Genomic DNA, 11,592 nt, shown 5'->3' with positions numbered 1-11,592 from the left:
AGCAGGGAATGGCAGCTGCTCGTCTTGTTCCACCCTGGGGACACGCCTCCTGTGCCTGATGCTCTTTGAGGGGCACAGCCCTGTGCCACAGGAGGCGCATGGCCAGGGCAGCAGCATGAGGGATGCTGGGACCAGGCAGGGAGAGGAGCCGAGCCGGGCCCAGGATCGGGGCCAGGACCCACTGTGCCTGTGCATCTGCCCTTTCCCCTTAAAAGTGTGCATGGCAGCAGGCAGAGGAGTCGAGCCGGGTCCAGGATTGGGGCCAGGGCCCACTGCGTTTGTGCATCTGCCCTTTCCCCTTGGAAGTGTGCGTGGCAGTGGGGAGCCAGCCCTCCCACAATGAGCCACCAGAGGCTCTGTCCTGCTCCCTGTTAAGGCCCTGCGCCTGCACACAGCCCCAAGCAGCCCCCCGGCTGGATAGCAGGCCCAGCCCTGCCTAGTTCCCTCCCTACAGAGGCCTCTATCCTCCTCTTACCCCCCCACTTACCTGCCAAAGCTGCCCTCAAGGCTACTTGGGGCCACATGTATGTGCTGTTATATGCACATGGTGCCCCCTGTCTCGCTGCCTTCAGCTTCCTCCCAGCTCCCTGCAGGCTGGAACTCTGCCAGCCTGCAAGGAGCTCATTGCTGGCTGACTTCGCATAACATCGAATTTTTCTCCCACAAAGCAAATTTCTGGTATAAACTGTGCGGGCCGGGAGCGGTCCGGGCCCTTTTTCGCACCGCGCGGGCTGTGGCCAGCAGCCCGGGCAAGCTGGGTCAGAGAGAACAGGCGACACGCTGGAATTAGGCACGGACGCGTAATGGTTGATTCAAGATTATTTACTTACACCGAAGATGGTCGTGGTGTAGGCTGGACAGTTTCCCAGGCACAGCTCTGCTTAAATCCTCGTTTGAGGACTCAGACAACACTCGGATCACTCCCACGGAGTTGTCAAGGCTCCGTGGATCCTTTTGCGCGCAAGAAGAGGGATACATCGAGGATTGCGATCGGTGACGGGGAGAGGCTAGAGGCTGATCAGACCCCTGTTGCCTGCTTGAAATGCACTGGGTCCAATAGGCTCCACAGCGCTTAGAGATCTTCACACAGCATGAAATCTCCTCCTCCTGGTGTTCATGGAGTCCTCCAACTTGGGCGGAAACCACTCAAGCTTTTTATACGGCTAGCAAGCCAATCACTAGCCGCCACGTGTGAATAATTTCACGCAAGCCAATAATGGGGCTCGAATTAGAATACGAATGGCGGGAACTCTTTGCAACGAGCATTTCTGTGCTGCAACAAAGAAATGCACCCTGCAAAGAAGCTACAAATTGGCGGGAATTCTTTTACACCGGGGGTTTCCTCTGCAGCAGAAAACTCCACTGTGCAAAGAAGCTGCAATTTAGTGGGAACATAATTCAGTGGTGCCAAAGCACACACAAAACAAAAATCACACCCTTGGGTTGTGACATAAACAAGGTTGTTGCATATAAGCAAATTTGCACAAAATGAATTTGCATAAAGAGAGACCTGAGTGTAGTTTCCTTAGCAATATTTTTAATAGAGATTCTTCTTTAAATGGTAAATCCCAAATATCAGATTTTTGAGCTTCCAGTGCTTATTATTCTAAAAGAGCATTTTTTAACCTGTACATATAAATAAGGAGCTCTTTTAAGGTGCAGTTGGAGGCAGTAGTTCTTTATTTTAATACATTACTGAGTTCAACTGTTTAAGAACTGATGTTTCACTTGAACCACTTAAAGATTTACCCTGTCATTCAGAGTTGTTTGGCACTCAAGTTTCTGCAATGATGTTATATTCCTACTGTGATTTGCTTTTGTCTTTTGTTGATTCATGCTATAGTTTATCTGAATTTTAAATTCAGCTAGCCTGTAGCGAGGCAGGAGGATAGCATGAAATTGGAATACTCATTCTAAAGTGCCTGTAGTTTTAAAAACAATCCAAAAAAACTTTTTAATGGAATCTGAAGCTTGTATTACCAAGTACTTTATAACATAACAGGGGCCCTTACATTGGGTAATGGCATAGTACTTAATTCCATAGTTTTATTTCAGGAAATAATAATATTCTGCTAGTATTACTTTCAGTAATATCTGGAACAAGTGAAGATAACCCTTATAATATCTACATGTTTTCATATCACATTTCACCTTTCATTCCACAGCTATTTTGGCTGGTTTGTACATGTTGCTGTATTATATTATTTATAATTAAAGTTTTTCCATTACAAAGAAATATTATTTTACTACACTCCTACATACTAAAAATATTGGTCACTTTTTGGTTTGGAGCTCACAAAATTGAGACAACACAAAGATCCAAAAATGGATAAAATACTGATAATTGTACCAACGTAATGGCAACCACTGATTGTTCCATTGAGTTTCCCTTTCCTCAAATGTGTCTTTAGCAATGCCTTGCTACACTGAAGGTGTAGATGTTAAAATCATAACAAAAATGCAAGTCTGGCTTAAAACCCCAAGTTTTTTTCCTTAGCAGGAACTCTAGGCCACCTAATCATATTATTAAAAAACTAAAATAATTTATTTAAAAAACAGTAGTTCACTGACCCATTCAATTTGTCATCAGTTCTAATGTATGTTAGAAAGGTAATGAAGTGGCTGCCCTGGAAACTTAAATCCTCTGTTTATTCACAGGTCAGATATGATGCAGGCAGCCAAGTGTGAGCTTTCTTACACTGGCCCATCACTGACCTCAACCTTGATTTGGAGGGACCACCTTCTTTAATGGTAAGAGGCACTTCAGTCTCCTTTCTACAGGTAGTTCATGTATAGGTCTTCCATCAGAGACTGAGCAGGAGTTTACCTGGAATAGTGTGTGTTGAGCTTTTATTGGGACCTTGGAATTAAATAGATTTTTTTAGTTCAGGCAAAATATATGATCTGAACCATAATCTTCATGATCTAGTGATTGTTTTAGATTCTAGAATCTAAAAATTGTTTAGATAAAAAATCCTTTATGAGTTTTTTTGCACTTGCCTTTGAAATATCTAGTACTGTCAGTGATTTGACTACTGAACTTGGCAGACCATTGATCTGATTTAGAATCACTTTTTTTCTAAACATTTTTCGGCCTTCCCCAAACAGCTGAGTATAAATAAGAGGTACCTCACACATTGCTGTTGTTCTAGGCTACCTGAATTATTATGTGTTTTTTAGTTCATGTTCTTCTCAAGTATATTTTATATTAAATTAAGATGTATAGTATTATGTTAAATTAGGGCTGTCCCAACTTCCAGGCATCTGGGGGCCACAAACCCAGGGGCTGCATGCCACACAGGCAGGCACCACTGGCTCCCCACCATCATGTGGGCTGCCCAGTACACCCCCTTGACTGCTTGCACAGCATGGGCAATCCATCTTGCCCCCACCCCACCTCATCTTCTTGGCACTGGGTTTTTAAAATATTTTAATATTTTCCCAGAGGCATAGTAGGGCATCCAGGCAGTGGCAGTGCATGGGTGACTGGCGCCTCCTGATCCTAGGGAACCCCCAGCAGAGGGGAAGGGTCGGGTCCCCATCGACTAATTGCCACCGCCAGCAAAAGGGTCTGGCGGCAAACCCAGAAGTACTGCCGGTGCTTTTCTTAGTGCCCCCATATTCTCAGGGGAGGCACTGGCCATTGCCCCCAATCTCTGGTTGGCGAGGGCCAATCTCAGGGGGGGACACATGCCCCCCCATTTCCCCCTAAGCATTGCCTATGCTGCTGTGCTGCCAGCATGGCTGTGCGGCTGCAATTGCAGCTGTTGTTTTTCTGCCCCCGCACCTCTTCTCAAGTCAGTGCCACATTTATCCTAGCTTCATTACTTTACAGTATTTTTCCCAAGCATCATAAAAACTTCAAATTCTCTGATTTCTAAACTGCAGCATTTAGCCATTTACATGAAAGGTTAGAGAAGCTAATATTTGAGGAAAGAAAAAATCTTTTTAATAGCTGTGACTTTAAAACTAGAGCTTTTGTGGGGGTTTTGTGTTGTTTGTTTTTTTTGTCTTGTGTTTTCTCTTGGCAAATGAACTGCTTCATGGAAAAGGCACTCATTTTTCTCTCTCCAACAATCCAAAAGCATGTCAAGGGTACTGAATAATTCTGCTACTGAATGATGCATGTTTCCTGAGTGAGCATCTTGTTGAAGTAATTTGATTTGTAAAACTAACCATTCAGGAGCAAAAGCAAAGGACTAAGATGTTTGCAAAGTGCAATATTTCAAATAGTGAAATATTTCAAATGTTTATATGTTAGTATATTGCTTATTAATGTTATTAAAGAAGTCTAAACATCTTTTTTTTTTCATATGGCCTCTTTAGCACGGATTGATAAATAGTATTTCTTTACAACATAACCTACCTGGGCTCAGAAGTGCAAGTGCAAGTTTATTCCCCTCCCCCCACCAAAAAAAGTCATTTTTTATGCTGAGAGTTCTACTGCTTGTTTTTCATTACTCAGCTCAAAAATTCCATAGCTTCAAAGTGAAATTCATTTTTTTTCCTGAGAGACTAAAAAATAAGTCTAAATGGACTATATAATGAGACCAATTTAAAAATGTATTTAATATTTTGACAGTGAAAGTGAGAAAGATAGTATTGCAATTCAAGCAGTAGACTTGAACTGCTGATTTAGATTCTTACTTTGTCTCAAACTTCCTTTGAGTCCTGGGACAAATCTCCTAATCTTTGTTGTTGTTTTCTGCAAAGTAGGTGGTTTATTTTTGTTTTTGTTTTTAAAAAACAACCAAACTCCTTATTTTATAGAGATTGCAGGTATGAATTTATTAATTGTGAAGTCTGCGATGGCATGAAATGTTAATGTACTTTGAGGGATAGTGCTCTAAATTTTACTTCTTGATACCAGAGCTACTAAAAAGCTTACCATTAGACTACTACTTTTCTATTTGACTTGTCCACTATTTGAAAAATCCTCGTGCCATGGATGATTAGAATAGTCAGTGCCAACTTTCGCAGCATCCTTTTCTTTTTTTTAATGTAGCCCAAGGTTTCTCAATCTTATAGTATAAGCAACACCAAAATGCTACCCAAGTGGGTAGCATTTTCCAAAGTGCAGTCACTTTTATAAACGGAATTTGGGTTCATAAATTACTTTTTATTTAATGTGACGTGGGGCAGGGATGGGGAGGTTGGGTTTGGGGGGGGGGGGAGTTGGGATGCTTTCCCCTCGCTTGTGTTTCTGTCTACTTCTTTGATATTAATTTAGGTTTTTTTCCTAGAAAATTCTGTATCTTAGTGGTAAGAGGAGGGAAGGGGAAAATGTCTGTTCAAGCTAAATAAGCAAGCATGAAACTTAGAATGGAGTCTTGAAGACCTAATTACAGAGTTGCTTCTCTGGCGCTTCTGTTCCATAAACAGGGAAAACGGGCAGATTTGGGCAAAACGTCACTCTCGTGATATCCAGATTGCCTATGTATACCAAGTGTTTCTTGGCTGTTGTAACTAATCAAACTGGCTGAACAGCTTCAGTGGTAAGATGTGAAGGCCTGAACAGAATTCTCAAATGTGTTTTCTTGGCACTTATGCAACTGTTTAGGATATTAAGCAAACAAGACTGTATCAGAATGAAACTTTGGGGAGAACTAAGCACAAACTAATTTAGCTAAAAGTTTCAGATACCTTCTTGCTTGCACTTTGTTCTAGCAGATCTTTTAATGGCAGCAAGCTGTTGGGGGTTCTCTCTCCTGAAATAGCAAGCATTCATTAGCACCCTGCGTTCTTCAACATAATGCTGGACTACTGGCACAATACCCAAGAGAAAGTATCTGTACAGGGACCATTTAAAATGTCTCTTGGGCAAGATTTTGCTATTTTATACTTGTTTGTAAGTACCTGGCAAAATATTTGAGCTATAAAAATAATAAACCATTAATTAGAAAGTACATGAAATAAGGGGTAACATGTTTTGTGAATCTAATTATGGAAGATAAAGTACTTTTAAAAGTAAAATCAGTGCTGAGGGCAGAGGGTTTTGGGGGTATGCATTTTTCTAAAAATCTAAGCATTCATTTTGAACTCTTTGTGATCTTATTCCTTACTTGTTAGATTGGAACATCCCTAACTAAAATTTTTTATTTTAAGCATCTCTTATTCTCTTTGATTGGGTTTTAATTTGGAAGATGCTTTAATTTACAGCAACTCTGTTACAGATCTCTCTTGGAACTATAGTTATTCATCAGTTTCAGATGAAATTTGAAATGAATGGCTGTTTTGGTTTTGCTTCAAAGTTGGCATCTTCAGTCATAGAACCTTTTATGTCCATTTTCACTTTACTAACTCTCATTTCCACTTTTGCCTTTCCAGTATTGCTTCTTTCTACATGGTTCTCAAGTAATGTATTTTACCATATAAAGAAGAGATTCTACAGGGCTGGAAAAGAATAAACTGCATATCTAGCTTTCCTATTGCTAAGACTGGTCTTTGCTTCTTTGTTTTCTCTTTCTTTTCCCCCGTTCTCCCTCCTCCCCCCCCCCCCCCCCCTGGAAATCCTGTCTGCTGTTCCTGGGTCTAGTACTCCAGATTTGTCAGTAGAAAGAAAGAAAATGGCCATAGCAGCACCATCCTACTTCCTCCCTCCTATCCTTCTCCCACCCCAACTCTCAAGAAGCCCCACACATCGGGGCAGGGGGCTGGACTTGATGATCTTATGAGGTCCCTTCCAGCCCTAATGTCTATGAAATCGGAGATCATCTCTTCCCCCCGCAAACATCAAACCCTCCAAACTAATAGAATAAAAAAGAAAAAACTACCGATAGGATTACAGGATAATATGTAGTGAGTGCATAGATGATGTGTAAGTGTTGACAGCAAGGGGGCACAACTCTGTGCTGCCGCCACCCCTCTGCTGTTGGGTCTGGCTGAGCTGCAGGCTCGTGCCCTGCTGTCAGTGCAGAAATTGCACTGCCACTGCTGCCTTTGCTGCTGTCGGGCCCTGGCTCCAAGCCAGGCTGCAGCCCTGTGCCTCACCATTGGAACAGAAATCTGGCAGGGGGCATGTGGCCCCTGTGCTCCCCCATGTGTCTCCTATGAGTGAATGGGGTGGAAGCAGTCAAATTAAATACGGCAATCTAGCAGACCCTTTTAGGCCAAAATGGCACACAGGAAACTTCCAATAGTATAGCTATCTTGTGCATTTTCAAGGATGAGGGAGACTTCAACACAAAGGAAACTATTCCCTCCTACATTAGCCTCTCTGTAAACACACTATTAGATGATAATTTTTAAATCTGTGTAAGGTTCTATCTTCAACCAAGTTCCTGCTTTGTTGAAGCTGTTATGCCTGTCATTTTGAAGTGCTAAATCAGCAAGAAGTGGTTCTTACAGGAGGAAGAATGTGAAAGTACAAAATTTGTATTAAACTGGTTCTCAGCCCAACTTCCCTCTATGCCTTGCTGTTTTCATTTCTATTCCTGCCCTCATCCTCCCCACCTCCTCCCCAGTTGCAATACAGCACCAGGTTTTTTTTGCTAGTCTTGTTAGTCTGAAATCAGGCAAAAGACAGGGCATGGTAACATCTTGGATTTTTCCTAGTTCATGCTTCTCTGAACCAGTTATTCTAAGGTGCCCCCACCCTACTTTTTACATACCAGTAAAAAATTGGTTGGGTTGTATATAAAGCCTAAATGGCAAATCATATTAGGACAGTGGAAGCTGACAATATTATGGCTGGATGAATTACATTTTATTTTTGTTTTTCATCCTTAGGCTCGCTTCTCATACATGCGGATGAAATATCTCTTCATCTCCTGGTTGGTAGTATTTGTTGGCAGCTGGATTATATATGTTCAGTACTCCACTTACACAGAACTATGCAGAGGGCATGACTGTAAGAAAATAATAGTAAGTATACTTCTATCGCTTGTTCTTCAGCTTTTTATCATCCTGTGATTTGTTTGAATCATTCAGTAGTTACACAAGTAATTTTATTAAAGTGTTGTTTATTAAATCAACCATATTCAATAAAAATAATTCAGTTTACTTGCAGATAATTTACTTATAGATAGTTTCATAGCCTGGAAGCATGTGACTTTTATAAATAAGGCAATATGACTATATTCACACACACACACACACACACACACACACACTTTATTGTCCCTTCTTTTTGCTCTACACAATGTTTCACTTATTTGTTTCAGTGTGATAAGTATAAGACTGGAGTTATTGATGGATCAGCATGCAGCAGTCTTTGTGCTAAAGAAACTCTGTATTTTGGAAAATGTTTATCAACAAAACCCAATAATCAGGTATGCCATTATTCATCTGAGCTAGTTACATTATTTGTTAGCTAGCTTGTTTAGGGGGTTTTGTAATTTTTAGGCAGGCCTTGTTGTAATGTATCAGATCTCTCTTAAACAATAAGTCAAACAAAGTTTAAATATCTCAGCAAACAAAAACATTTCAAATGTAGGTATTTTAAACTAAGGATTCCAAGATGCAGCACTTGTATAGTTCTATTGCACAAGAGTGAATTCTGATCTGCCAATCAGTTCAGGATAGTAATCTCTGATTCTTTTTGAGTTTTTATTTCATTCAGCTGTTGGTTACTATTAAAGGTGAAGGGTATCACTCATAACTTAAATATCTCTAGATGTTTTTAAATCTTCTACACTTGAGTGTGGAAAAATCTATGAAGAATTTGGGGGAGGGAAAGAAGTGTCAACCAGCGAACATGTGTATTTGGCATTTCCTTGTGTACTTGTTTTTGCGGTTTCATACTATAAAAATGTGTGTTCTCTAACATTCTCTGCATGTGTGTATATACATGTCAGCACATATAAGCACATGCATGTGCCCTCTTTATTTTACAAATCAGATGCTAAAACTTTAAACCATAGTGGGCACGTCTACATGAGATGCTTAATGCACAGTAGCCTAATAACACTACACAATAATGTGCCTGGCAAAAACCATGGTAATATGCTACTGTGCAGTAGTATTAGGGTACTGCACAGTAAGTGTCACTAAAAAACTATGCACTGGCACTACTGTGCAGTAACTGCAGTTACTGCAATTTAGTACTTCATTAAGCAAGTACTAAACTGAATGTGCACTGCGCATTAATGAATGTGTAGATGCACCCAGTGAAACTGATTGCTGTGGTCTCTCAGTCTGAGCAACTAGGACCTACAGCACAATCACTTCCAAAACTGAGACTCAATATGTATTAAAGGTTTTGATGGAATGCTTATGTTCTAGTACAGGAAGAGTAATCAACATTTGGGGAACAAAATCTGGGACAGTTCCAGAGGTTTCACAGGATCCTGGAACAAGTGCTCTACACTACTTCTAGTTCTGAATATTGTAGCTGCCTTTAATGTGATGCTGCACCTGGGCTAAATAGCTCTGTAGAGAAGCAAAACTCCCATATGGTGCTACACCCAGGCAAGTGACCACAGCTGTATACTGCTTTAGCTTTGTGCCAGGCAGCATCAGGTTCCTCACTGTCTGGAGACAGGGCTATCATCATGCAAACATTCAAGGAGGAGGGAGAGTTGGTCAATTCAGGACCAATATTTCGAGTTTTGGGAAAAAAGTTCAATTTTAGAGATTCTTTGGGGATGCTGTCCCACAAAATCTGGGACAGTTGGTTGCTTTTAAATATAGCATGCTTCTTCTCTGTTTGGCTGCTCCCTCAAGCCAAAGCAAAGTGTATGCCTTATCCTTAATGGATAACTTGTGGATTCCTATGTATGAAGTATGCTTCCATAGATGATGAAGCCTTTGTTCTTTATGATTTTCAATATAGTGATATCTCTCTTAACTTTTAAAGTCTATTATTGGATGTGAAATTGTCACTGCCTGTCCAACAGCTGTCAGTACACTTCCATGAGCAAATCCTACACTCTGCTTTAAAGGATGTATATACCTCGCTTTTTAAGCAATTATGAAGCAGAGGAGGAGTTTAGAGGAAAATCTTCTATGATTTTTGAATCATGTTGCCTTTTTTTTCCTCTAGATGTATTTAGGAATGTGGGGTATTCTGCAAGGTGTCATAAAATGCCAGATGGAAGAAGCTGCTCACCTTGATCTTGGAACTGAACTGGAACCAAGAAAGGAAATAGTTCTGTTTGATAAGCCAACAAGAGGAACTACTGTTCAGAAATTCAAAGAAATGGTATATGGTCTTTTTAAAGTAAGTGTATTACTAAAGAAAATACTTATAGATGCTGGTTCTCACCAGACTCATGCTTTTTTCCCTGATTCTTTCCTTCTTTTTGTTTCAATTCCAACAACTCTGTAGTTTTGTAACAGTATATGAACAGAAATAAAATGCTAAATAATACAGTTATGAAAACATATTATCTAAACACAGATGCAAATTAAAGTATATTCACTTAAAGAATCAACTGCATTCTGTGATTGGGGGAAAAAATTCAATTTTGTTATAGGCTTCAATGGTTGGCTACTGACATGATCCTGTAAGAGAGAAATTTTAGCCATGATCCTATGAGAGAGAAATTGTAGCCTCTGATGCTTGTCTTAGAAAGTCATGAGGTAACTAAAAGAAGAGTAAGAAGTGATGTATCTAAAGGGAAGCAGGAGTGTCACCTTCCCATGTTTTAAATTTTTAATTTTTTGGAGCTTTAAAAGGTAGGCTTGCGCTGCAATTTTGAGCAGTTTTAGCTAGGTTTCATGTGGCATTTATAATACTGGTGGGATCCCAGAAGACCTGTTCATTTTGGAAAAGGAACAATATTTTAAATATGGTTATTCTAAAACAGTGCTGCTCTACCTTTTTAGACTCGAGGCTCCCCTAGAAAATGGCAGATATTAGTTTTCACTCACATTTTTGATTACAGAAAATAAAAAAACAATTCTCCTGTTGCAAAGAGCTCGGACCACAGCAGGTCAGAATGTTTTTAATGCTATGGATGCAGGGTTTACCTTGTGAATCTTGTTAATAACAGTGCAAACATTGCTTGACATCCTGTAGCATCTTTGAATGGATCTGAAGGCACCCCAGGGTGCTATGACACCCAAGTTGAGATCACTTTCCTAGAACTTAGCCAGCATCAGTTTCTTTAACAAGTGTGATGAAGGAGACTTAAATATTTTTCTGTACTACACTGAAAGTAGAGTTGTCATACTAAAAATTATTTCTATTCCCATATGTAGTCTACAGAAAAGGGCTTTGTTTTTGTGCTCAGAGGTGGGTCCTCCCTTCTGTTTCTATCCTCTCCTCCTCCAATCACTGCTGCTTGCTTTCCATGCTGTCCCAGGAGGGGTGGGAGAAGCTTCAAAGCTGCTTGTGCTAGCTTGAGCTGGGCTGTGTGGGTGCTGGGCTCAGCTGGGAACAGTAGCAGCCACAGTGGGGAGGGTGTAGATTCCCTGAAACTGCTCACTCCCTCCAAGAGCAAGTGTGGGAAGCTGTGCTGTAGCTGCCTTAGGTCAGTCCAGCCCCCATGCGGCCCAGTTGGAGCAGCTCTGCCCCCTGGGATAGTGGAGAAGGCAGCAGTGACTGGAGGAGGGGACATGCCGCTGAGCGTGGAGGGGAGGGAACTTTCTTCTGTTTTGGGGACTTTAATAGTCCAGCAGCATGGTCCAGTCCAAAAGGGGAGTGCTGCT

General features: G+C 41.0%; 1 protein-coding gene across 1 annotated transcript in view; it reads left to right on the top strand.

The window, feature by feature from the left end:
- Nucleotides 1–2,440: 2,440 nt before the first annotated feature.
- The window catches only part of FAM69A (family with sequence similarity 69 member A), a 12,756-nt gene continuing 3,604 nt past the window's right edge, over nt 2,441–11,592 (top strand). The window contains exons 1-4 of the mRNA XM_006021834.3: nt 2,441–2,751; nt 7,729–7,863; nt 8,163–8,270; nt 9,983–10,159. Of these exons, the coding sequence (XP_006021896.2) occupies nt 2,749–2,751; nt 7,729–7,863; nt 8,163–8,270; nt 9,983–10,159 (423 nt within the window). The 5' untranslated portion in view covers nt 2,441–2,748. The remainder of the gene's footprint in view (nt 2,752–7,728; nt 7,864–8,162; nt 8,271–9,982; nt 10,160–11,592) is intronic.

This window comes from Alligator sinensis, unplaced genomic scaffold (assembly GCF_000455745.1).
Source record: "Alligator sinensis unplaced genomic scaffold, ASM45574v1 scaffold199_1, whole genome shotgun sequence".
Classification (NCBI taxonomy): Eukaryota; Metazoa; Chordata; order Crocodylia; family Alligatoridae; genus Alligator; species Alligator sinensis.
The sequence above is the reverse complement of the archived record's forward strand: the minus strand, read 5'-3'. Positions and strand labels throughout refer to the sequence as shown.